We start from the raw sequence: 26,297 nt of genomic DNA, 5'->3' as shown, positions 1-26,297 counted from the left end.
CGCAAACTCCACACAGACAGTGAGCCAAGCCAGGAATTGAATCCGGGTCCCTGGAGTTGAGGGGCAGCAGTGCTAATCACTGTCACTGTGCCACCCCTGGTCAAATTCCACATTGCACATTAACAATATTACTATCTGATTGATAAGGATGCAAATTGTTTTGCCCTATTTATACACATCCCAGGGGCATTCTAAAAGAACCCATACTTTTTCAATTGTTGGCTGATTGAGATTCTGGTGCAAAAGTCCATTGAAAGTCCATGGGCAAATGAAGGTGGAGCAAACAGCTGTCATTTGCTTGCCAATGACTACAAAATCCAACTCTACGTTATTTTCTATATAGCAGTCAATGCAGTATTTAACAACACATTAATTCTATGATTTTGTCAGCACTGATCTCTGAATTTATCAATAGAAACAACCCCAATTTGCCAAGCAGTGAAAATATTCACTGTATATTCTTTGAGGAATTCAGAATTTTAAAAAATCTCTATTAGATCCCCTTTTAACTATCCAGTGGAAAAAGTTCAAACTTTTCAAGCTTTTCTTTATTATCTTTCCACTGCTTGAATATCTTTCTTATAATGGAATGTAAAGAACTGGATGCAATAGTCCAACTATGGTCTAACTAAAGTTTTAAGTAAATTCAAAATCACTTGCTTGCTTATGATTCAAACTAGAGTTCACCTTGGCATTTTAGAACCTTCTCTTCTTGCATTTGCCCTGTTAAAGTTCTTTTGTATCTCCTTGGATCTCTCTGTTCTTCCATACTTAGTGACCTTAGCCATTTAGGGTTTACTTCCTTCTTCCCAAAATATTCTGCTCCATACTTATTTATTTGTGCCATCTATCCATTTTCCCGCCACACTTAATTTATAATGTACTTTTGCGGAAAAGATTTTAAAATTGTTGTACACGTTAAAATAAAACATGAACACATGTATGGTCAAGGTTTGTAAATTTAGTTTTACTATGTGATCCTTATGACAATCAAAAGACAGAACATTTAAGGATTGCAACTGCCACCATGCAATTCACAAGAGTCAATGGTAAGTAACAGAATAAAAAAAATACAGTACTGAAGATTTACAACAAAATATAAAACAGTGCATTTTCTTACAGTAAGTTAAAACTAAACCTGAGGAATACAATGAACATTGAATTTGAAGGTCACCATTCATGCAGTGCAAAACCAAACGACAGGGAATTTTAATCAGTATTCTGGAATTTTGGCAGAAAAATTCTGATCCAATGTACAGAATATGTTTCATCTTTACACAACATTCAAGGCAAATTCCACCATTAAATTAGATTGATTTTAAATACAATGCAAGACTGGCAGCAGTGGAAGGCAAACTTCGTTTACTTATTACTAATGTAGTAAACATGCATTAAAATTTTCTTTGTTGTCACATCAAACAAAATAATCAAGGCAATCTCTTTTTGAAACCTGATTTATTATTTTGAAGTAGTCATGATCAATTAATTTAAAATATCAGATTTTTCACTTTTTTTATTCTGTGGCATTAAGAACACGTGAAGCAAAATACACATTCCATAGCTATTTGGACACTACCTTTTTGCAGAACCAAATGGAAATGGACATGGACATGTCAGTGCGAATTCTAAACTCTCAAAATAATTTAGAGCTATTGGCCAGTTATATGGACAAAGATTTTTATTCCAGAATGGTGGATGCACACAATAATTGGCCAGAATTACTTTGTCCACTGAAATTTGCTGCGTGGTGTTACCTTTCATTAATCTGCAACATCTGTCTCTAACCTTGCACCAGACAGGTAGCGAGATCAGAAAATTAGTCATGCACCAATAATGTACATGTAACACTTGATCTCATGCAGATAAGACAAAAATACAGACAGGCAATCAAGCACACCACACAGTGATCCCTGCATATTGGAGGGAGACAACAGCTATCATTGATTAAAAGACAACAAGTAATCACATTCTTTGAATTTTCCATCTTTCTGACATTCATTCAAGGACTTTGACAAACACAGAACATGTTGCACATAGAATAAGCATATGGACACAGCAAGCTGCAAATCAATGGTGAAAGTAACTGGATTCTATTCTCAGAACATTTTGTGCATTTTCAAGTTGTATTTCACTTTTTCTACTTTTGAATTTGTGTCCTATTCTGCAACATTGGTTTGCTGCAAATTGTCAGTAGCTGCGGTAGTAACAAAATTTATCTTTAAGTTACTTTTAGAGGATGGAATATTGCAAATTATGCTACATGCTGTTATTACTTGTACGTGCTTGTTCTACTGTTCATGCCTTATATCTCACTGTTCACAAATCTAGTTTCGTTGCTAATATTCAGTCAAATCTAGATGTTCTGTGCCAAATGCTCAATCAGGAAACTGAAATATTAAAATAATCTTCACGTTAGTTTTAAAAACTGCACATAAACAAAGAATCATTCAAGACCAGTTTTGAATGGAATGCTGATAGAAATCTTTAAAATACAGGTTATGTTTTTTAGCCAAAGCAGTTTAATGCAAAGAAACACACATTAATACACCTGAATAAGCAACAAGGGATGTCCCTTTGTGAAGTTAGGTCTTATAAAGAGATCTCATCCAGGTTTTCGCTGTCAGATCTGCGTAGTGTGCTACATTAAGACAGCCACAGAAGCACACACTCAGTATAAATAAAGTAAATTTATTTCAACTTGCACTAGGAAGGAAATTGATTTTCCTTTAAATGGCAGTTGTTCAGGAATATTGTGAACCAAATTGTTTGATTTAATTCATCAGTACTGGTGAAATGAAGCTGCTTGTGGAACCAAACAAACTTTAGTTTTGCTTTCACCAGAAAATAGACTGGAATTAAAAGCATCATGAATTGGCACATTCACAAGTAATTGACTAAAATTATTACAAAATAGGACTCGAGTTGATCTAATTAGAGATGGTAATCAGTAATAAAATAAATATTTATTTTATGTTTTAATCACAACAGGTTTGAGGCTCATGGCAAAGGTGCATTCAAAGAATATAACTGATCATTTCATTGGGCAAGAAGGAAATTATAAAATTCAAAAATCTCCTATCTGACAGGAGTTACTCAAACTGTTATTTTAAAGCAGTTCTATAAAAATATTACCTGAAGCATTGCCGCACTCATTGCTTCATTTGAGATGTAAAGCAGTGTAAAGCACTGCTATTTTAGAAATTGATATTGAAACAATGTTTGTCGAATATTAAATCCTTTGAAAAGTCACAAATTTCACAAGTGTATACATAATGGGACACATAGCCAGTCACAGAAAAAACACATTTGCTTCATTCTGAACACTCATTTGAATATTAGGCAAAGAGAAAAGCATATCCAAGGCCACCGCCAGCAAAAGACACAAGTTCAGAAGCAAGTGCCAAGATGGCTGGAATCCTAGCTTTCAACCAGTCACTGTGTGTGTAAATTGCACTTCAGAAAGAGTGAAGCAGCAAAGTTACTTGAGATGTGCTTCATTCCTTTGATAGTACACTGGAGAATAGGGCTGCTGTCAAATTCAATCGACTGAAGTGATTACATAGTGGTTGAGTAAGGCTCATGCAGAGTTTTAGTTCTGGCAAATAGAAGATTTGGCCACTGGAAGAGCAGCATCAGTATCATGTTTAATACTGTATTAATAAGACATATTTAGGACACTTTTCTATTCAATTTGCATTTTTCAGTGATTGAAAACACATTCCAGGATTATTATGCCAGATCTATATAGGTACACCTTCACAACATAGGTGCATCACTTTGCATTAGTGGAGTTAATGTTTCCTCCAGAGCCAATGAAAATGAGGAACCCATGCAATAATAATGAGTATACTCTCAAAACATCTTCTGGAGCAACAGCAACAACAAAGTTAAACAACCAAACCAAAAATAAATTCAGTAGAATTCTTTCAAAAAACAGTTTATATGAAGGTTTAATTGGTATATGTTATAATTTATAACAAACAGGAAAATTTAGGAAGCAGTATCCAATTGTAACAGATATTTGCCCTAAAGACATGAAATGAATGCTCATACTGATCAGGGTTTAAATCAAAATATCACTCGTATTTTATATAGCTGCCTTTTTAAAACAATCGTGTCAAAGACAGCTATCAGGTATACCGTGACAAATTTCAAGCCCAGGCAATCCAGTTATTAATGAGTACCATACGATGTTGGTATTCTAACAGTGAGTTTATGTTAATGTATATCTGCACAGTGTATGTGTCTATTTAATACACAACAAAAGTGATTAGCACTTTCCTCCTCCATGAAGCATACAAAATCCCAATCTTTACATTTATTTGCAGCAACATTTTCATACTTAGATCTTCCAGCTTTTGAAGTCCGAAGTCCCATTCTTATTTAAAACACTTGTTTGCAATCCATGTTCCTGTATTGGGCGTTTACCAGTCATCTTGTCTTTGTTTGGTGGTGTCATAGGCCCTGACCACTTCGGACTGGGACACAATGCCATTCTCATCTTGAGAGAAGGCATAACCATCTATAACAATAAAGATTAGGTGTCATAAGATGTATAATAACACTAAATTAGAAGATAAAGTTTTGCAATGCATCTTGTGTTTGTCATCATATTATCAATAATTATAAATACCCTCCCCCAGTAGACACCACAGAAGCAGATGGCTTTCATTCATGCATACACAAAATAAATGCTGTTCCATCCATCTCAACCATTGTCAGGTTTCCCTATGTGCACTCCCAGGTCAGAAATGACAGAGGAACAGAGGAATCCATGGCATTATATATTTGCTTGCAAGAAGGTGCTTCTATGGCCTCTGACTGTGAAAGGGAGGGGAGAAAACAGGAGCATAACAGGACGACAAAGAGTTGACTTGAAACACATGGATTTAATCATAATTACTAAATCCTGGGGCGATGGTTCGGAAACACTCGGGAGAAAGATACTTACGTAATGAGCTCTGTTGGAGTGATTCAGAACGGTGAAGGTTGAAAGTGTTCTTTCTAAAAACATTCTTTAAGAGTTGTGCTCGCTCACTTAAGCTTTTTGGGAAAGAGAAGAAATATTCAAAACACTTTAGGAAAAAAAAACAATATTAATTCCCCACCTGGTTATGACTTAATAGGATATTTTAAACACGTGACTTTCTGAACTTTATAAATGCTGATTTTGCCCGTTCTTCACCAAACAAGACAAATTTACACTATTTTATCAATGACTTGCACTCAGTCAGTATAAATATTTATAAATTCTAAAGCCATTGTTCACCTAGCATCCTTCATAAATATATTATCTAAAAACATATAAATTATAATTTATATCATATATACATTTGTGTGAGTGTTCAAAAATCGCTTCTGCACTGAAACAAAGTACTCAGTAACATTATACCACCCAAAGGTTGAACATGCCAAACTACTTTTCAAAATGTGAATGTTCAGATTAATGTTTGGATAAAATACAAAAAGTTGTTTTTCAGTTCTAAACCATGTCATGTTTGAGGACTACAGAATGGACAACACATCCAATTCGTAGCATTCAACGGTTCACAATGTCCTTCCAGGGTTGTGGGGTGGAGGGGGAGTGGGGTGGGGGGAATCTTCCATTCTTAACCAATCTGATCTAAATGTGAATCCAGATCTATGGGCATAATGTTACAGTCCTCCATTAGTGAGCGTGCAGGCAGGAGCCTGTGAAATTCCCCAGGTGGCCCTTCCACCCCACTCTCATCTGCCTTCACTCCAATTGAGGCCATTAAGTGTCATTTCTCTCAAGGACTCCCTGTCCACAGTGGGCAGGCCCCCCCACCTCATCCCAATGTTGGGGCTACAGAGCTGTTGGTCAATCAGACTGGCTAACAGGTCCTGAGGCAGGACTTCCATTCTTCAATCAAGTGGAACTCCTGTCTTCAGCCAATTAATGCTTCTTATGATGCAGTAAATGCTTGTTAACGCTTAAATGTTTAATGCTTGCTGGGATTTGTGACTGTCGAGTGACAGGATGGGAAACCCCGCTTTCCAAAATATCCAAGAATACAAAATCAAAGGGAATAGGAAGGGAGGAACTTAAAAACAATCACTATCACCAGAGAAAACATACTGGGAAAACTAAAAGGATCTGATGGCCTGCAATTAAGGTCTTAAAAGAAGCGAGTTTATAGATTATGGATACTTAGATTGTAATCATTCAAATTTCTTAAATTCTGGGCAAGTTCCAGCAGACTAGAAAATCACAAATGTAACACGTTTATTCAGGAAAGGAGGAAGACAAAAAGCAGCAAAGTATAGGCCTACTAGACTAAAATTGTCTTAGGAAAAATGCTGGAATCCACGATTAAGTAAGTAATAGCAGGACATTTAGAATATCATAACATCAAGCAGAGTCATCATGGTTTATGAAAAGGAAATTGTGTTTGACAAAGCCATTAGAGTTCTTTGAGGATGTAACAAGCAGGACTGATGGGGGGAGGGGGGAACATGTAACATATTTGGATTTCTAAAAAATTCAATCTGCTGTCATATAAAAAGCACTACACAAGATAAGAGCTCATGGTGTTGTAGTTAATATATTAGCACAGACAGGAAACAGAATGGGATAAGTGGATTATTTACAGGTTGCCAAACTAACTAGTGAGATGCCACAGGGTTCAGTGCTGGGACCTCAACTATTTACAATCTACTTAATGACTTGGATAAAGGATTTAAATGTAGTCAAATTTACTGACTATACAAATAAGGATACGGAAACTGGTTTTGAGGAGGAACAAAATAACTTGCAAAGGGATACAGATAGGTTAACCTAGTGGGCAAAAGTTGGGCAGATAGAGTATAGTGGGAGGAAATGAGATGTTGTCTACTTTGGCAGGAAGAATATAAGAGCAGAATATTATATAGAGAGACTGCAGAATACTACAGTCCACAGAGTTCTGGATGTCCTTATATGTGAGTCACAAGAAGTTAACATGCAGGTACAGCAAGCAATTAGGAAGGCAAATGAAATGTTGGCCTTGGATTGAAGTATAGAAGGAAGTATTGTAAAGCTGTACAGGACATTGGTGAGGCCAGAGCTGCAGTATTGTATTTTCTTTTTATTACCGCATACTTCCCTTGTTCAGTTGATGAATCAACATTCCTCCACAGGAAGCACTGAGCGTAGACAAGGCAAAAATGTACTCCAGTTGGGGGGTTTCAATGTTCTTTATCAGGAGCGGCTCAATATCATCACTACTGACAAAATAAACCAACTCCTCAAGGACATATCTGTCATACTGGGCATGTGTAGGCGGTAAGAGAACCAAGAGCGAAAAACCTATTTGGTTTTGTCCTCACCATTCTACACGTCACAAATGCAGCCGTGTCTGACAGTATTGATGGGAGTGACTACCACATTTTGTGGAGAATAAGTCCTGGTATTTATTTTACAGCACAGCATTGAAAGAGAGGCTGGAGTGAGCTTCACTATTTCTAGCTTTTAATCTTTAAATTTCAAATAGCTCTGAAGGGCTGTTGAAAAAGAGAAGACAGCATTTTTAAGAACATTTTAAACTGAAGGCTGCATTTGCTGACAGAGTAACAACATTACTTTTCCAGTCAATTCACGGGCTATATAGGGATAAGGCACCAAATGGATGAAAGGTTTATTTGTAAGCATTTACTTTAGGGGCTTTGCTTAAGGACAGTGGTGCAAATATGAGAAAAGGAGGAGATGAAAGATTTATGCTGGATTGCCTCTTGCATGCCTAGCAATTGGTTTCAAAAGGTAGGCAGTAAACTTGATACAGGCTAAGTTGACTATCCAGAAAAAATTGTAAGAAAATAATATAGGAAAATTTAGTTCCTAGAAAATTTGCGATTTTGTCAGTGAATGAAAAAAGCGTGTCTGACATTTAAGATTATATGTTACAGTGACACTGGTGCCTGCTTCAACATTAAGAAATGTAAGATAGCGAGCCAGGGAGGTCCAGGATCCCTGGAGGTGCCCCCAACCTAAAGATTAAAACATTTATTTTGTTAGACAATTGTTATTTTAGTTTCTCAGTGGCCTAAGCCTATCATACTAATAAAATCAAATTACATCAGTGATTTAGAATTTGGTTGAAATTTTTTGAATACATTTAAAACAATGCAGGACAATCTACACCATGATTGGCCAGGATAATAAATTTAATTTGGAGCTTTTAATCCAATGTATTGTATTTGCTGGTCAAGGTATCATCTCCCCTACACCGGGCAGATCAAATACCAAATCTGTTCTGTCTGCAAATGAGACCCTCGTCCTCTCCAAAGCTCAAATTTATTCTCCCCTGCAGTCATACTACAATCTCTCTACCTTTGGCCTTCATATTTCAAATCAGGTTGAAAGGAGAGCATGGTAGCACAATGGTTAGCACTGCTGCTTCATAGCTCCAGGGTCCTGGGTTCGATTCCTGGCTCAGGTCACTGTCTATGTGGAGTTTGCACATTCTCCTCGTGTCTGCGTGGGTTTCCTCCAGGTACTCCAGTTTCCTCCCACAGTCCAAAGATGTGCAGGTTAGGTTGATTGGCTATGCTAAGAAATTGCCCCTTAGTGTTCAGGGATGGGTAGGTTAGAGGGATTATTAGGTATAATATGTAGGGATATGGGGGTAGGGCCTGGGTGGGATTGTGGTCGGTGCAGACTTGATGGGCCAAAGGGCCTCTTTCTGCACTGTAGGGTTTCTATGATATAGAGCACCTCATTTTCTCCTGCACCCTCTTCAACTCTCTGGTTGCATAATGACTTTAGTAACTTCAAACTTCAGTAACATCCCTTACTTTCTTTACACCAGAGACACCTAAGGCCATAAGTTAGTACAAGCAACTGTATAAAAGGAAATGCTGAAATCGAACAATGTATTGTTTTCTTTCAGTCAAAAACTTAAATTTCAGCTCCTTTAACAATCACAAAATCTGCAACGTGTACCACCTAGAACAGCAGTAGGCGCATGGGACCACCACCAACTGCAAGCTCCTGTCCAAGTTGGATGTTATCCTGATTTGGAAATGTTCACTGTTCATTCATTGTCACTGGATCTAAATCTTGCAATACCCTTCCTAACAGCAGCAACATTACATAGACTGCAGCCGTTTACGGAGATAGCACATCACCATCTTCTACAGTGCAACCAGCAATGGACAATAAATGTTGGCCTTGCTGGCAATGCCCACATCCTCTGTACAAGATGTCACATATATCAGGAACAGCATGTTTAAGATGTTGTGAGTGAGCACAGGGTTTTCAATTTTTAACTTGACATATGTCATAAAAAAGCATGAAAGAAAATGAAAATCCAGAGAGGATACATTTAAAACTTTAAAAATTGTAATTAAAGAATCTGGGTGTAGCTTTCTATTCTACTGCCCCAGGAAATCTGGTCACAATATTGAGACCCCAGTCCCACTGAACAAATCCAACTGGGGGATATTCATTTTTGATATTGGGGGAGGGAAATCATAGTTATTTTATGAATAGAAATACTTTCAGATGGAGTTTGAGGGACAGATTGAAAAGACTTCAGTGTGCAACTCATTTCTGCCCAAAATTCCGTGATCTTTTCAGACATCTAAACTGGTTTGTGCTCATGTTATGGATATAACTGAGTGGAAAATTAGAGGAAATAATTTAATTGTATTAAATATTTATATTTCAGTTCAGGTTCTCTCTCTTTACAGTGGCTCACTGGTCTATTGCGTGATTCAGCATTTCAAACTTTTGTTTCAGATTTCCAGATGTGCATTTATTTTTTTAAATAAAAAGATCACACTACAAATTAAGGATTGGCTGATGTTTTCCAATTGTTTGGTTGGTGTTTTCCACTTGCATAACTTAAAAGAAACCTGGATATTAAGCTATCACAAAGCTGCATGATCCCTCAAAAATTGATAGAAAAAGTTAGGTTGTGCGCAAAATCAGTTCCCTGAATGTTTCACATTCTATGCAGGCAGCATGGTGGCACAGCAGTTAGCAATGCTGCCTCACAGTGCCAGGGATCCAGGTTTGATTTCCAGCTTGGGTCACTGTCTGCGTGGAGTTTGCACATTCTCCCCGTGTCTGCATGGGTTTCCTCCAGGTGTCCCGGTTTCCTCCCACAGTCCAAAAATGTGCAGGTTAAATTGACTGGCCATGCTAAATTGCTTCTTAGTTTTGGGGGATTAGTAGTAGGGTATACAAGTTGCATTTTCTATGTAGAGTATTTTTAAAATTAAAAAAAGCATAATCCTTTTCATTTTCTCTAGTGTTTAGTACCTAGGTTCCATACAATAGTCTGCTTAAATATTGACAAGCATTTGCTCTGCTTACAACCAGACTACAGGTTGAGTATCCTTTATCCAAAACCCTCGGGACCGATTGCATTTTGGATTTCAGATACCGCGTATAAACTTACATCACAATAGCCTAAGTCTAGGCTAAAATAAATGGCTAGAATAGTTACTTGTATTACTGAATAATAAATACAGGGTACCTATAATAATTTGCTTTTTGACAAGATCATCACAAAAATCATAAGATGAACAATGCAGAAAAACAGAGTCCCCATATTAAAGGTTATTAATGTTAAAAAAGTGTGATTTTTAGATGTATTCAGTTTTCAGGTTTACGGGTAAGGGATACTCGACCTGTATTGTCGATGATCATTTCTACTATTTTGTTAAATAATAGCTCGACTCACTTCAGACTGCCTTAGGTGGTGGGCACAAAGATGGCTTTATTTGTCTCTTCCACAATGGGAAACTTCGTTCAGCTTTACTATCTTAAATGTTCTTGATCTTAAGGAGAGCCTATTCAGAATTGTACATCAATAGATACTGGATTTCAGCTGACACCACTGAACCATAGCTTAGGATGTCAACTTAATACTTCAAATCAAACTCTCCATTTGCTTCAAATAATGCCCCTTCTCTAATTTTCCTTTTGTTTTTGACATTCTATTGATGTCTCATAAGTGTACTCACACTACTCCATATTCAGTACTGGTTAGGTGCTTTGGCCATGTTAAATTCTCCCTCCGTGTACTCAAACAGTTTGGCAATTAGGGGATTTTCACAGTAACTCCATTGCGGTGTTAATGTAAGCCTACTTGTAATAAACAAACTTAAACTTTAAAACTTCAGGACTGTCAAATCAAGTTTTTCCCCTATCCAATGTCCCAAAGCATACAGATCTGTGCCACAGGCTAGATTTTGTGTCCCTCCTCAACTTCTTTGTTACTTTTTTATCTTATAGCCACAAAACTCTGGTGCACTCCATAGTTCCATCATTGACATTGTCAGTTTCATTATTTGTATTTTATCCCCTTTGCCAACATCATCTATTTGCATGGGTTTGCATGTCAAAGATAGTTAGCTTCATCTCAGTGCCTTGTCCATCAATACCAGGTCTGATGTTACTCCTTTTTTTTGATTATCTGCTGGGATGTGGTGGTTTAGTGGCATTGTCATTGGATTAGTATTCCAGAGACTCAGGGTACTGGGCAATCAGGTTTAAATCCCGCCATGGCAGGTATTGAATTTGAATTCAATAAAAATTTGGGATTAAAAGTCTAATGATGACCATGGAACCATTATTGACTGTTGTCAAATTCCACCTGGTTCACTAATGTCCTTTAGGGAAGGAAAACTGCTGTTCTTACTTGGTCCAGATCAATGTCGTTAACTCTTAGCTGGCAATTAAGGATGGGCAACAAATGCTGGTCTAGTAACACTCTCATCCTATGAAAGAATACAAAAAACTGACCATAAACTTAACCTGGGTCTGGAGACCAAAGACATAATTTCAACCAGGTTGGAATACCCATCTTTCTCACTCTTCGTGAACTAAATTGGTTCTCTGTATGGCATGGACTTGTCTTTTTTAAGAGTCAGGGAGGTAAAAGAATGCGAAAAAGAGCGAGAATGAGAATGAAGTCGGGAAGATAAAAGAGCTAGCTGATGGTGGTACTGCTGCTGATGTGTTGGTGGTGCTGAATCTCAGTGGATGACCAGATTTGGAGAAAATCGAGTATAATATCATAGGGAATTACACAAGCGATTGGTTGCTGAGTATTTTATATGTTTTGCTTATTTATCTTTAAATACAATTATTGGTAATTGTAACATTTTCTTCATAATAAGGTTTTTCTAACAGCAGAAGTAAATCTTATTGAGACTAGTAGAGTTTATTAATTAAAATAAAACAAATATAAATATATGAAAAACATAAAACACATATCTGCGTGATTAAGAAAGATGCAAATTTTAGTTGTATATGGTACTAGCCTTAATAAGCACAGTAAATTGTTTGATATGTAGGAATTATTCTACATTAATTCAGAAAGTAACAAAACTAAATAACGTGTTGCAACTGTGAAATGTGGGGGTGCCTGGATGCCAAAGACAAACACAGCTACAGAAAGTGTAAGCAGCTAGAAGAATTCTGGATCAGGATTATTGATCTGGAAGCTGAACTGGAGACAACACACAACACAAGGGAGGAGGCGAAATACCCGTACATTTTGTTCCAGAAGATTGGAACAAAAGACACCTCTTAGAATAGAGTCATCTATTTTGTCCAGCAGTGAGGGACAGGATGATGTGGCAATGAGAGATGCAGGTAAACAGATAGTAGTAAAAATGCCTCCAACTTCGCAATTGTCAAACAGGTTTGTGATGCTCACAACCTGTGTGAACGAAAGTGAGGTCTGAAGGGTGGATGAGCCGTTCAAGTGGTGGGACCAAACAGGAGCACATTGTTAGTAGGAGACAGTACAGGGGATTCACACTGTTCTTTGCAGCAAAGAACAAGAGTCAGATGGAATACAATGTTGGCAAGTGTGAGGTTATCCACTTTGGTAGGAATAATGGTAGGAAGGACTACTACTTACAGGGCAAAAAGCTGCAGCATGCTACGGTGCAGAGGGACCTGGGGGTCCTTGTGCATGAGTCGCAAAAACCCAGCCTACAGGTGCAGCAGGTAGTCAGGAAGGCAAATGGGATGCTGGCCTTCATAGCAAGGGGAATTGAATATGAAAGTAGGAAGGTCTTGCTGCAACTGTACAGGGCACTGGTGAGGCCGCAGCTGGAGTACTGTGTGCAGTTTTGGTCGCCGCACTTGCGCAAGGATATTTTGGCCTTGGAGGGAGTGCAGAGGAGGTTCACTAGGCTGATACCGGAGTTGAGGGGGTTGAGCTATGAAGAGAGGCTGAATAGACTGGGCTTGTACTCGTTTGAGTTTAGAAGGATGGTGGGGGGAGGGGGGATCTTATTGAGACGTTTAAGATGATGAAAGGGATGGATAGGGTAGAGGTGGAGAGGTTCTTCCTGCTCAGAAAGGACAGTAGGACTAGAGGGCTCAGCCTCAAGATAAGGTGGGGGGCAGTTTAGAACAGAGTTGAGGAGGAACTTCTTCACTCAAAGGGTGGTGAATCTCTGGAATTCTCTGCCCGTTGAAGTGGTGGAGGCTACCTTGCTAAATGTATTTAAGACGCGGGTAGATAGGTTTTTGGTAGGCAAGGGGATTAAGGGTTATGGGGAGAAAGCGGGAAAGTGGAACTGAGCCACGACAGATCAGCCATGATCTTATTGAATGGCGGGGCAGGCTCGAAGGGACAGATGGCCTACTCCTGCTCCTATTTCTTATGTTCTTATGTAAGAGTCCACAAGGCTGAGCGGCTGGAGAGAAACTTAGTGGGTGGGGAAGATCCAGTGGTCATTGTTCACATTGGAACTAATGACATGGGCAAGACAAGGAAAGAGGTCCTGCACAGTCTGTGTGAGGAAGTAGATAAAGTCTGACAACACCAGGTTTCAGTCCAACCGATTTATGGTTGGACTGAAACCTGGTGTTGTCAGACTTTTTACTGTGTTTACCCCAGTCCAACGCCGGCATATCCACATCATGAGAAACTAGGTGTCAAATTAAGAAGCAAAACCTTAAAGGCAGTAATGTCTGGATTATTACCTGAGCTGTGTATAAATTGGCATAGAACAACTGAGATTAGAGGAATGAATATGTGGCTCAAAGACTGGTTTGAGAGAAGTGGGTTCTGTTTCATGTCTCACTGGCATCAGTACTGGGTAAAGTGGGGGCTGTACCATTCAGTCTGCACCCGAACTGCGTCCAGTGTTCTAGCAAGTCACATAACAAGGGAAGTAGAGGACTAAAAGGCAGGTGAGGGATAAAGCTTGGGTAGATGCAGTAAATCAAGGAGAGCAAATGGTAACATGGAGAATGGGGTCAGAGAATGGCAGGCAGGGACAGAGAAAGAAAGCTAAGAATACATCAACCGTTAAGATTAGATGTTACAAAGATAACAAAAGACAAAACTCAACAGTTTGTATCCAAATGCACAGAACCTTCTTAATAGAGTGAATTAATTGACCGTGCACATTGAAGTAAATATGATCTGAAAGCCATTATAGAAACATGGCTGCAAAATGACAAGGGTTAGATCCAGAATGTTCTGCATTATATGACATTCACGAAGAACAGGAAGCTACGTAAAGGTGGAGGGGCAGCACTGCTAATCAAGGATGGTATTGGTGTAGTTAGAGATGACCATGGCTCTGGAGATCAGGATGTAGAATCAGTTTGTATGAAAATGAGGAATACGCAAGGAAAGAAGTCAGTAGTGGGAACGGTCAACAGGCCCCCTAACAGTAACCACAATGTAGGACAAAGTATACAAGAATAAATATTGGGGGCTTGTGATAAAGGGATGGCAATAATTTTAATCCACATATAAAAATGAAAAAATTAAATTGGGAGTAGCAGCCTGGATGAGGAGCTCATAGAATGCTTTTGGGATAGTTTCTTAAAGCAGCACATTCTGGAACCAACCAGGGAACCAGATAACATAAGATTTGGATTGTTTAATGTGACAGGATTAACTAATCCTGACTGAGTAAAGGCACATCTACGTGGCAGGGACCATAATAGCGTTGAATTTTACATCCAGTTTGAAAGGGGCTAAAATGAGCATTTTAAACTTAAATAAGGGCAATTATGTGGCATGAAAATGTACTCGCCTCTACTACTACCTCTGGCATCTCATTCCAGGCACTCATCACCTGTGTGTGAGAACAATTGCCCCTCTGGAACCTTTTGTATCTCTCCCCTCTCACCTTAAACCTATGCCCTCTAGTTTTAGACTCCCCTACCTTTCAGAAAAGATGTTGGCTACCTTATCTATGCCCCTCATTATTTAAGAGACCGCTATGAGATCACTCCAAAGCCTCCTATGTTCCACGGAAAAATGTCCCAGCCTATCCAGCTCTCCTTACAACTGAAACCATCAAGTCCCGGTAGCATTCTAGTATCTTTTCTGCACTCTTTCTAGAGTGATAATATCCTTTCTGTAATAGGCTGACCAGAACTGTATGCGGTATTTCAAACGTAGTCTTATCAATGTCTTATATAACTTCAACAAGACATCCCAACTCCTGTATTAAATGCTCTGACCAAAGAAGCCAAGCACGTCGAGTGCCTTCTTCACCACTCTGTCCATCCGTGACTCCACTTTCAAGGAGCTATGAACCTCTACCCCTAGATCTCTTTGTTCTGTAACTCTCCCTAACACCCTACCATTCACTGAGCAAGTCCTGCCCTTCAATCTTCCATTTATCACCTCACATTTACCTAAATTAAACTCCATTTGTCATTCGTCAGCTCACTGGCTCAACTGCAATCCTGGATAACCTTCTTCACTGTCTACTATGCCACAAATCTTGGTATTACCTGCAAACTTACTAACCATGCCTCCTAAATTCTCAGCAAAATCAATCACAAATAACAGTGGACCCAGCACTGATCCCTAGAAAGTATGCAGAGTCGATGCACCAGGAAGTTGCATGGACTGGAGGATTTCAGCTATGAAGTAAGGCTGGTTAGACCAGAGTTGTTTTCCTTAGAGCAGAGAAGGTGAAGAGTGAGCCTGATTGAGGTGTATAAAATTATGAGGGACACAGATAAGGTAGAATTGACCTTTTATAAAAGGGTCCTTTACTGACCCTTTATAAAAAGGGTCAATAACCAGGGAAACATAGAAGCTAGAAGCGGGAATATGCCATTTGGCCTTCAAGTCTTTTCTGGCATTCATTTTGAGCCTGATCCCCCTTCTTTCCCGTATACCTTGATCCCTTTTGCCCCAAGAACTATATCTAATTTCTTCTTGAAATCAGACAATGTTTTGGCCTCAACTACATCCTGAGGTAGTGAATTCCACATATTCACTACCCTCTGGGTGAAAAAATTTCTCCTCACCTCAGTTCAAAAAGGTTTACCCTTTATCCTCAAACTGTGACCCATAGTTCTGGATTCCCCCATCACTGGGAACATTCTTTCTGAATCTACCCTGTCTAACCCTGTTAAAAAGTTGTAAGTTCTGAGAGATCCCTTCTCACTATTCTAAACTCCAGTGAATGTAATCCTGACTGACTACGTCTCTCCTCATATGACAGATCTGCCAACCCAGGAATCAGCTGGTAAAACTTTGCTGTACTCCTTCTATAGCAAGGGCATCCTTCCTCAGATAAGGACACCAAAACTGCACCAATACTCCAGGTATGGCCTCATCAACACCCTATACAATTGCAGTAAGATATCCCTATTTCTACACTCAAATTGTCTCACTATGAAGGCCAACATAGCATTTGCTTTCTTTACCATCTGCTGTACCTACGTGCTTACTTTCAGCGGCTGATATATGAGGACACCAAGATCTCGCTGAGTACCCACCTTTCTCAATTTACGCCCATTCAAGTACTTAATGCAAGAGGCAGGAGATTTAGAGGGAATTTGAGGAAAAATATTTGCTCCCAGGTGGTGATGGGAATCTGGAACTTACTGCCTGAAAGACTGGTAGAGGTGGGAACCCTCAAAATGTTTAAGAAGCATTTAAATGAGCATTTGAAACACCACAGCATACAAGGCTATGGACCAAGTGCTGGAACTTGGGATTATGATAACTGCTTGATGGCTGTCACAGACTTAATAGGCCAAAGGGTCTCTGTGTGCTGTAAACTTCAATGACTTTAACTAAAGGCACCGTTTTCAAATTAGGGGTTGCCTTTTAGGACAGATGAGAATTTTTTTCTCAGAAGGGTGGGCAACTTGGAATTCTCTGCCTCAGAAGGCGATAGAGATCGGATACATTCTTGTTTGGAAAGAGAATCGGAGGTAAACGACAGTGTGGAATTTGAAAAGATCAGTCATGATCTTATTGAATGGTGTAGCAAACTCAAAAAGGGGTGAATGGCCTACTTCTGTTCCTACTTTGCATGTTCGTATGTCCTAACTCTAAAATTAAAAAATAAACAAAACCTATTGCATTCTCCTGATAGGATAAATAAATTTAAAAACTTCATCTTTTATTTGTAATATATACCTTTTACCGTAAACAGCTGCACCTGGATCTTGGGACTGGGCTTCCAACTCTTGAACCTCTTCCACCAGAGACTTGCACAAAGTTCTCCGAATGCTGAAAATTAAAATTAAATGGATTCTTAATTTAACATTACATAAACATTACAATAATGATTATTTAATATATTACCTCAAAAAACATTTCCCTCTTTGCCAGTGAAAACAAATATGGAAAACCTTTCCCTGAAATTGTATTTCATACATTTTGCAACAAACCATTTTCAATTATGCATTAAGCCATACAAGGTTTGCAATTTGCTAACCTCTAAAAAGCTTTTAGAAAATAGAAGTTAAATGAAAACAAAAATCAAAGAATATTTTACAAATGTTGCATGATTCCTGTGGTGGTTAGGATGGGAAAACTTCCACCACCACCACCCGCCCCCACCACCCCCCATATTTTTTTGCCTCAGTTTTCAGCAAAATGAAAGACTGTCTCACCCCTAGGAACATGTTGCACCTTTTCAATTAAATCCTTTTTTCATCTATTATCTCAACTAGCAGTTTCTTTTTAAATAAGCCACCTTGTAAACAATTCAAAAATTATCTAAGTTCACAATTTCCTGAAGCTAAGTAATGCACTGATGGGAATTTTCCTGTCCCTCCCGCCACAGGAATCGTAGCGGCTGGGGGTGGAGATGGGGCAGACTATGCAAAGGTCTGTTGATGTAGGGCGGGACTTCCTGATTTTGGGATGAGCGTGGCTGGAAAATCCCATCCACTGTCTCCACATTCTTTCAAACAATTCATTTCTGCTGCAAATGTCTGATGTCGCTGTGCCAACTTTTAACAATCACACTTATATTTCAGCTTGCTGCTTCATGCAAGCTAAAAATAAATTAAAAACATTCAATTCTTTTCCTTTCACAATAAAGTTTCACAAGGATTTATACATTTATTTTATCATACGTACACTTTGTAGGTCACATCCCACAGAAGTGAAGTAATCGGGATGAAGAATAGGCCCATCCAAAAAACACCAGAGCTGAACAACATTAGAGCCTGAAAAAGTTAATGGAACACATATTTTGCAGTGTAAGCAGTAGTAAATACATTTACAACATCAAAATTATTTTCAAAGTTGTATACTGATGGTTCATGGTTAATTGCAGCATTCTTGCTTCCAAAGTTTATCTTGTTTATTTATTAGAGTCACAAGTAGGCTTACATTAACACTGCAATTAAGTTAAGTTATTGTGAAAATTCCCTACTTGTCTCTGGTTTGGCGAATTCTAAGTGACTCAAATGCATGACAATTATCATTTTACTGTATTAAAATCTCTCCACCAGCCAAATTTTATTTTCCCTTATCAAGACAGTGACTGATACTGAAATACAGTTTGCTCAGAGCCTTCCATCCTGCAGAACTTTACCATCATTCACGTGAAAAACTAGATAAGTGTCAAGATGCTATTTGTTGATGTGAGAGGAAGGTTGTTCAGCAGACAACCACATTTTCATGCAGGAACAATAGATGGGGATCAGGAGCAGAAATCCTGGTTAATGTTTCTGAGCCCAGGAATATTTAAGCCAAACTTAACGTGCCCAATAAATTGTACAACGTTAAAGCATAGAAACAGAATATTCAGTACAGAGATTCCAGGGTTTTCCTTTATGAGCTCTTTAATCTCATCATTAGGTTCTATATCCTTGCATATTCTCTTTCTTTTCCAGCAACTGCTGCCCTGATTGAGATTAATTACCTCAGTGTCGGCCAAAGGATTCAACTTGTGAACTATTCCCCATGGGGACCTACTGCAAGAGAGAACGTTGGGACAGGAAGGGAGGAGGGTGATCAGGGCTGGCCATCAGAGGCATTTGGTGGGTTGAGGGCAGTTGGAACAGACCACTGGGGGGTGAGATCAGTGCCTGGCCTGGGGGGGGGGTCTGGTAGGCCAGTGATTGGCAGGTGGGGGGGGGTGTCAGGAGGCCAGCGATGGGGGGCAGAGTGTTGAGATGGCCAGTGATTGGGAGGCTGGCAATAAGGGGAGTTTGTGCACGTGTGCTGATTTCTGCACTGACAGAACGACCTGTGCGTAGTGGTCCGCTCAGCACTGTCCTGCTGGCCTCCTGGGCAAGAATAGGCCCTGCCTCCCTACTTTTCAGCGTGAAACACATTATGGCACTCTGTGCCGTAGATTCTATGATTCTATAAATCTCTGACACTCTGCATTGCACAAAGGTTGGCCCTTCGACCTAAACTGGTCCATGCCAACCAAAATGCTCATCTAAGCTAACCCCATTTGGCCCATAGACGTCTAAACCTTTCCTCTCCATGTAACTGTCCAAATGCCTTTTACAGGTATTCAATGCCCCTGCCTCAACCACTTTCTCCAGCAGCACATTCCAATACCATCATCCTCGAAAAAGTTGATCCTCAGGTTCCCATTAATTCTTTCCCCTCTTAAACCTTTCCCCTCTTAAACCTTTCCCCTCTTAAACCTTTCCCCTCTTAAACCTTTCCCCTCTAGTTCTCGATTCCCCGACCCTGGAAAAAAGACTGAATGCATTCACCTTATCTATACCTCTCGCTATCTTATACACCTCTGTAAAATCATCCCTCACTTTCCTACACTCCAAAAAAAAGTCCTACCCTGTCCATTCTCTCAGTATAACTCAATCCCTTGAGTCCTGGCAACATCCTTGTAAATCTCTTCTGCACTCTCTCCAGTTTGATAACATCTTTCCTAATAGTAAGGCAACCAAAACTGAATACAATACTCCAGGTGTGGCCTCACTAATTTCCTGTACAACTGCAACATAACTTCACAACTTCTATACTCAAGGCCCTGATGAAGACCAGCATGTCAAAAGCCTTCTTCACTGCCCTATCTACCTGCGACTCCACCTTTACAGAACTGTGCACCTGAACTCCAAGGTCTCTCTGTTCCACGAAACTCCCTAAGGTTCTACCCACTCACTGTGAGGGACTAACTTGATTTGACTTTCCAAAATGCAACATCTCATACTTAGGCGTATTGAACTCCATTTGCCATTTCTCAGTTCAATTCCCCAGCTGATCAAGATTCTGCTGCAATTTTGATAACCTTCCTCACTGCCTATAAAACCATCTATTTTACTGTCATTTGCAAACTTACTGATCAAGACTTATGCATTCTCATCCAAATGTTGATGTAGATAATTAACAGCATTGGACCCAGCACTGACAGCTTCAACATATCTACTCTGTTTCAATGATTTAAGGCATTTCTGTCTCAGTCATCTCTTTACCAGGGTGGCCAGTTCCTTTACACCTCAAGACCCAACTGCATTTCTGTTTACATCCTTCACATCATCCTTCAGTATTGCATCAATCAGCAGTGACCTTTGATTAAATTTCTCAACATCTACAATTTTACTTGACTCCACTCATTTTCCATGGAATCTGGATCTATCTCAATATCCTGATCCTTTCATAGGACATATGGCTCACTCTTGTTCCTATCCCACTGTAGCCCACTTCCAACATGCTATTCTGATGATTTTGAGAGCATTTCTTCCTGCTCTTGTTCCAATTTTGAGCATTTCATCAATAATTATTTTCCTTTCCACCTATCCCATACCTATACATCTGACTCCATGGCCTCTTGCCTTCCTTGGCCATTGAATTAAATCAAAGGGAGGAATCTAGTACATTTAATACAAGTAAAAACACATTGTCCCAGAAAAGAAATTAAGATGCATGGTAGACAAATTTCTGGGAATTGATTCTTTCCACCCCAGAGTATTAAAACAGATAGATGAAGAAACCACAGATGCATTCATCAGTATTCAGATGTTTCAGGAAGGACAGGGAGGGAGGCAAAAGAGGTGGTGGAGCGGCACAGTTGATCAGGGACAGTGTCACGGCTGTAGAGAAGGTGGATGCCGTGGAGGGACTGTCTACGGAGTCTCTGTAGGTAGAAGTTAGGAACAGCAAGGGGTCAATAACTTTGCTGTGTGTTTTCTATAGGCTGCCCAATAGTGACAGGGAATTTGAGGTGCAGATAGGGAAACAGATCCTAGCGAGATGTAGTAATAACAGAGTTGTCGTGATGGGAGACTTTAATTTCCCAAACATCGACTGGAATATTCCTAGGGTAAGGGGTTTGGATGGGGAGGAGTTTGTTAGGTGTGTTCAGGAGGGTTTCCTGACACAGTACGTGGATAAGCCTACGAGAGGAGAGGCTGTACTTGATCTGGTGCTGGCTAATGAACCTAGACAGGTGTCGGATCTCTCGGTGGGAGAGCACTTTGGGGATGGCGATCATAATTCTATCTCCTTCGCGATAGCATTGGAAAGAGATAGGATCAGGCAGGCTAGGAAGGTGTTTATCTGGAGTAAGGGGAAATATGGAGACATCAGACAGAAAATTGGATGAGTAAACTGGAAGGAGGTGTTCTTGGGGGAAAAGTACTGAAGGAAGGTGGCGAATTTTCAAGGAATGTTTGTCTGGAGCTCTGCACAACAATGTTCCGATGAAACAGAGGAGTTTTGGTAGAGCGCGGGAACTGTGGTGCACGAAGGTTGTGATGAACCTAGTCAGGAAGAAAAGAAAGGCATACAAAAGGTTCAGAGAGCTCGGAGATGTTAAGGATCTAGAGGAGTATACGGGTTGTAGGAAGGAGCTTAAAAAGGAAATTAGGAGAGCCAGAAGGGGTCATGAGAAGGCCTTGGTGGGTAAGATTAAGGAGAACCCCAAGGCGTTCTACAAATATGTGAAGAGTAAAAGGATGAGATGTGAAGGGATAGGACCTATAAAAGGTGAAGGGGGAAAAGTCTGTGTGGAACCAGAAGAAATGGCAGAGGTGCTTAATGAGTACTTTGCCTCGGTACTCATGGTGGAAAGTGATCTGGGAGGTTGTACTGCAGGTTTGCAGCCGACTGAAAAGATCGAGTATGTGGATGTTAAGAAAGAGGGTGTGTTGGAACTTTTAAATTCTATCGAGATAGATAAGTCGCCGGGACCGGATGGGATGTACCCCAGGTTACTGTGGGAGGTGAGGGAAGAGATTGCCGAACCCCTGGCGATGATCTTTGCGTCGTCGATGGAGACGGGGAGGTTCCAGAGGATTGGAGGATTGCGGGTGTGGTTCCTATTTTCAAGAAAGGGAACAGGGATAGCTCGGGAAATTACCAACTGGTGAGTCAGACCTCAGTGGTTGGTAAGTTGATGGGGAGGATCCTGAGGGACAGGATTTATGAATATTTACATAAGTTTAGTATGATCGGAAATAGTCAGCACGGCTTTGTCAAGGGCAGGTTGTGCCTTACAAGCCTAGTTGAGTTCTTTGAAAATGTGACTGAACACATTGACGAAGGAAGAGCGGTGGATGTGGTTTACACGGACTTCAGGAAGGCGTTTGATAAGGTCCCCCATGCAAGACTTCTTGAGAAGGTGAGAGGGCATGGGATCCAAGGGGCTGTTGCCTTGTGGATCCAGAACTGGCTTTCCTGCAGAAGGCAGAGACTGGTTGTGGATGGGTCTTTTTCTGCATGGGGGCCAGTCACCAGTGGAGTGCCCCAGGGATCTGTTCTAGGACCCTTGTTGTTTGTCATTTTCACAAGTGACCTAGATGAGGAAGTGGAGGGATGGGTTAGTAAGTTTGCTGACGACACGAAGGTTGGTGGTGTTGTGGACAGTCTGGAGGGATGTCAGAAGTTGCAGCGAGACATAGATAGGATGCAAGACTGGGCGGAGAAGTAGCAGATGGGCTTCAATGCGGATAAATGTGTAGTGGTCCTTTTTGGCAGGTCCAATGGGATGAAGGTGTACAATATCAAGGGTAGGACTCTTAGCAGTGTAGAGGAGCAGAAGGACCTTGGGGTGTGAGCCCATAGAACTCTTAAATTGGCCTCGCAGGTGGAGGATGTGGTCAAGAAGGCGTATGGTGTGCTAGCCTTCATTAATCGAGGGATTGAGTTTAGGAGTTGGGAGGTAATGCTGCAACTTTATAAGACCCTAGTCAGACCCCATGTGGAGTACTGTGCACAGTTTTGATCGCCTCACTACAAGAAGGATGTGGAAGCTATTGAGAGGGTGCAGAGGAGATTTACAAGGATGTTGCCTGGATTGGGAGGCGTGCCTTATGAAGATAGGTTGAGGGAGCTAGGTCTCTTCTCCCTGGAGAGACGAAGATTGAGAGGCGACCTGATAGAGGTTTATAAAATGTTGAGGGGTATAGTTAGGGTGGATTCTCAGAGGCTATTTCCCAGGTCTGAAATGGTCACTACGAGAGGACACAGGTTTAAGGTGCTGGGGAGTAGGTACAGAGGAAATGTCAGGGATAAGTTTTTCACTCAGAGGGTGGTGAGTGAGTGGAATCGGCTGCCATCAGTAGTGGTAGAGGCAAACTCGCTGGGGCCTTTTAAGAGACTTTTAGATGAGTACATGGGATTTAATGGGATTGAGTGTTACTGATAGGCCTGGTAGGGATGGATATGATCGGCGCAACTTGTGGGCCAAAGGGCCCATTTGTGCTGTAGTGTTCTATGTTCTATGCATTAATTACAATTTTCCAAAGCTTTCAAGATCAGGTGCGGTACCCTTGTTTTGGAAAACTAAAAAAAAACACATGAATATTTAAGAAAGGATGGAGAGAAACTATGAAACTACAGTTCTAGCAATTTAATATTTATTGTGGGCAAGTTGCTGGAATTTATCATCAGGAATGGAGTGCTTGGACTCAGGACTCAGCTAACTGAAGAGGAGGCAGAAAGTAGAACAGCAATAAATGACATTCCCCAGCCATCAATATTGGGGCCCCAGCTTTTCACCAGATATATTAATTAATTGGATGAAGGAATTAAGAATTGGACATCCATATCTGCAGCTGGCATGAAACTAAAAGAGCACAAGTTTTGTGGATGAGAGGAGAAATTAGAAAAGTACACAGACAAATTGAGTGAGTGAGCAAGCAAACTTAAGGCAGATGGAGTTCAATGTGCGAAAGTAAGTGGCCATCCACTTCTGAACTGAGAAAGACAAATTGGGATATTTCCTTAATGGTGAGTGTCCAGAGGAGACAAGCGATTTATGAGGGGGAAGAGTTTATGGGGGGGAGAACTACCTAACCCCTGACTGAAAGGTTTGTTAGCACCGCATCACCCACAACTCACAATAATATGGTGGGGGCAGCCTTCATTGGATGTGTGTGTTAACTACTTGTCCAGCAGGTCTGCATTTCCACTAGCACCAAATCTGAGTAATGGCCACGGCTGGGAATACAGGCAGTCCGCAAAGTAGTAGTGATAGATTCCAGGCTTGCCTGACAGAATGTAGTGAGGTGGAGAATGGGGTTTTAGGGGTCTGGGTGGTGGAGAATGCACAAATGATCTAAAAGGGATGCCCCAATGGGCACAGGGGACTTCCCAAAGGAGATAACTTCCTTTCCTGCCTAACAACAGACTGTAAAAAGTCTGACAACACCAGGTTTTAGTCCAACCTATTTATTTGATAATATACTCGCAAGCTTTCGGGTTAGCCCCTTCGTCAGGTGAATGGAGAGTTCTGGCCAGAACTCTCCATTCACCTGACGAAGGGGCTAACCCGAAAGCTTGCGAGTATATTATCAAATAAATAGGTTGGACTAAAACCTGGTGTTGTCAGACTTTTTACTGTGTTTACGCCAGTCCAACGCCGGCATACCCACATCATAACAACAGACTGTGCAGGGAATGCTGTCAGTCTGTTCACCTTATCTCCCCCTTCTCCAGTTGCATGTAAAATTGTGGCAGATGTGGAATGAGACCCATACGTGGCCATCAATAGGCCCAAGAGTGATGGGCCTGCCCAATGTGTTGCTGTCTCTCCACAATATGGGAGACACGTCAGGGTGGGTAGGAAGGCAATGGGCAGGCCATTTTATTTTACAAGCCCCACCCTGTCTTCATATATATTATCCAGGAACCATTAACTTCGACTTCCATGTATGCAAATCATTAAATCCTAACGCAGTTAAAAAAGGCCTTTAACTACAGGAGTTGAAGTTCAATAGTGAGGAAGATTGGTTGTACAGAGCCTTGGTCAGTCCCCATCTTGGGTACCTCTGAAGTACTGAACCACTGGAGGAATATAATGACATTGGAAGAGACAAAGCACTGATCCACCAGGTTGATAACAGAACTTAAAGGATATGAAGAAAGGGTGTATTAACAATTGTATCTCTTGAAATTTAGAAGATTGGGGGAATTCTAATTAATATAATGCATGGATTTGATGGGGTGGACACAGAGAAACTGCTGGAGAAATCCAAAACAAAGTAATCTTAAAAATACAGCTGCACATTCAGGAGTGAAATCAGGAAGCATTTGTCCATATACATAGTAGTAGAAATCTGGAACTCACTTCCTTAAAAGCTTATGGATGGTATGCCAAGTGAGATTTGAGGCTGAGATTGATTTTTTCTGTTGGTAATTGAATAACAGAACAGGCTTGAGGAGCTTGTTCCTATATTAAACCCATTAGATGTTCCTATGTGACATGTCATTGTACTTGACTCTTGACTTTTACCTGTTGTTTCACTCCCTTTAAGTTGTTGCATCCTATAAAGGGGCTAGTTATCTTTCATTCTCCATTTAAAATGCTAACATATTTTGCTTTTTATAGATGTGTATGGGCCTGCTATGTATGTCCAGAAATTTCTATTTTTATTTTTGATTTCCAATTTCGCCTGTCTTATCATAGGTCACTTGTACATTCCCTATTAGAGAACTATTTTGTGCAATAGTAATCCATAAAATTGAGGTATGATTGATATATTCTTTCTTTTGACTGGCTGACAATATCTGTCATCAAGTGCCATGCAACAAAAATAGCTCTCATCTTCTAAATGACGTGACATGCTTTGGTTGCCTGTTAAAACTGTAGTCAAAACAAAGCTTTTTCTACCATGCAAAATG

General features: G+C 40.3%; 1 protein-coding gene across 3 annotated transcripts in view; it reads right to left on the bottom strand.

Annotated features, from left to right (window-relative positions):
- Window positions 1–946: 946 nt before the first annotated feature.
- atp8a1 (ATPase phospholipid transporting 8A1) overlaps window positions 947–26,297 on the bottom strand; it is a 362,709-nt gene continuing 337,358 nt past the window's right edge. For all 3 annotated transcript variants that reach the window (XM_080188142.1, XM_080188135.1, XM_080188148.1), the window contains exons 33-36: window positions 18,330–18,418; window positions 17,379–17,471; window positions 4,952–5,043; window positions 947–4,522 (exon numbers count right to left, since the gene is read on the bottom strand). In XM_080188142.1, the coding sequence (XP_080044268.1) occupies window positions 4,425–4,522; window positions 4,952–5,043; window positions 17,379–17,471; window positions 18,330–18,418 (372 nt within the window). In that variant the 3' untranslated portion in view covers window positions 947–4,424. The remainder of the gene's footprint in view (window positions 4,523–4,951; window positions 5,044–17,378; window positions 17,472–18,329; window positions 18,419–26,297) is intronic.

The sequence above is a fragment of the Carcharhinus amblyrhynchos genome, chromosome 1, assembly GCF_965287045.1.
Source record: "Carcharhinus amblyrhynchos chromosome 1, sCarAmb.v2.hapA, whole genome shotgun sequence".
Taxonomy (NCBI): Eukaryota; Metazoa; Chordata; class Chondrichthyes; order Carcharhiniformes; family Carcharhinidae; genus Carcharhinus; species Carcharhinus amblyrhynchos.
Note: the sequence above shows the minus strand (reverse complement) of the source record. Positions and strands in the feature narration are given on the sequence as shown.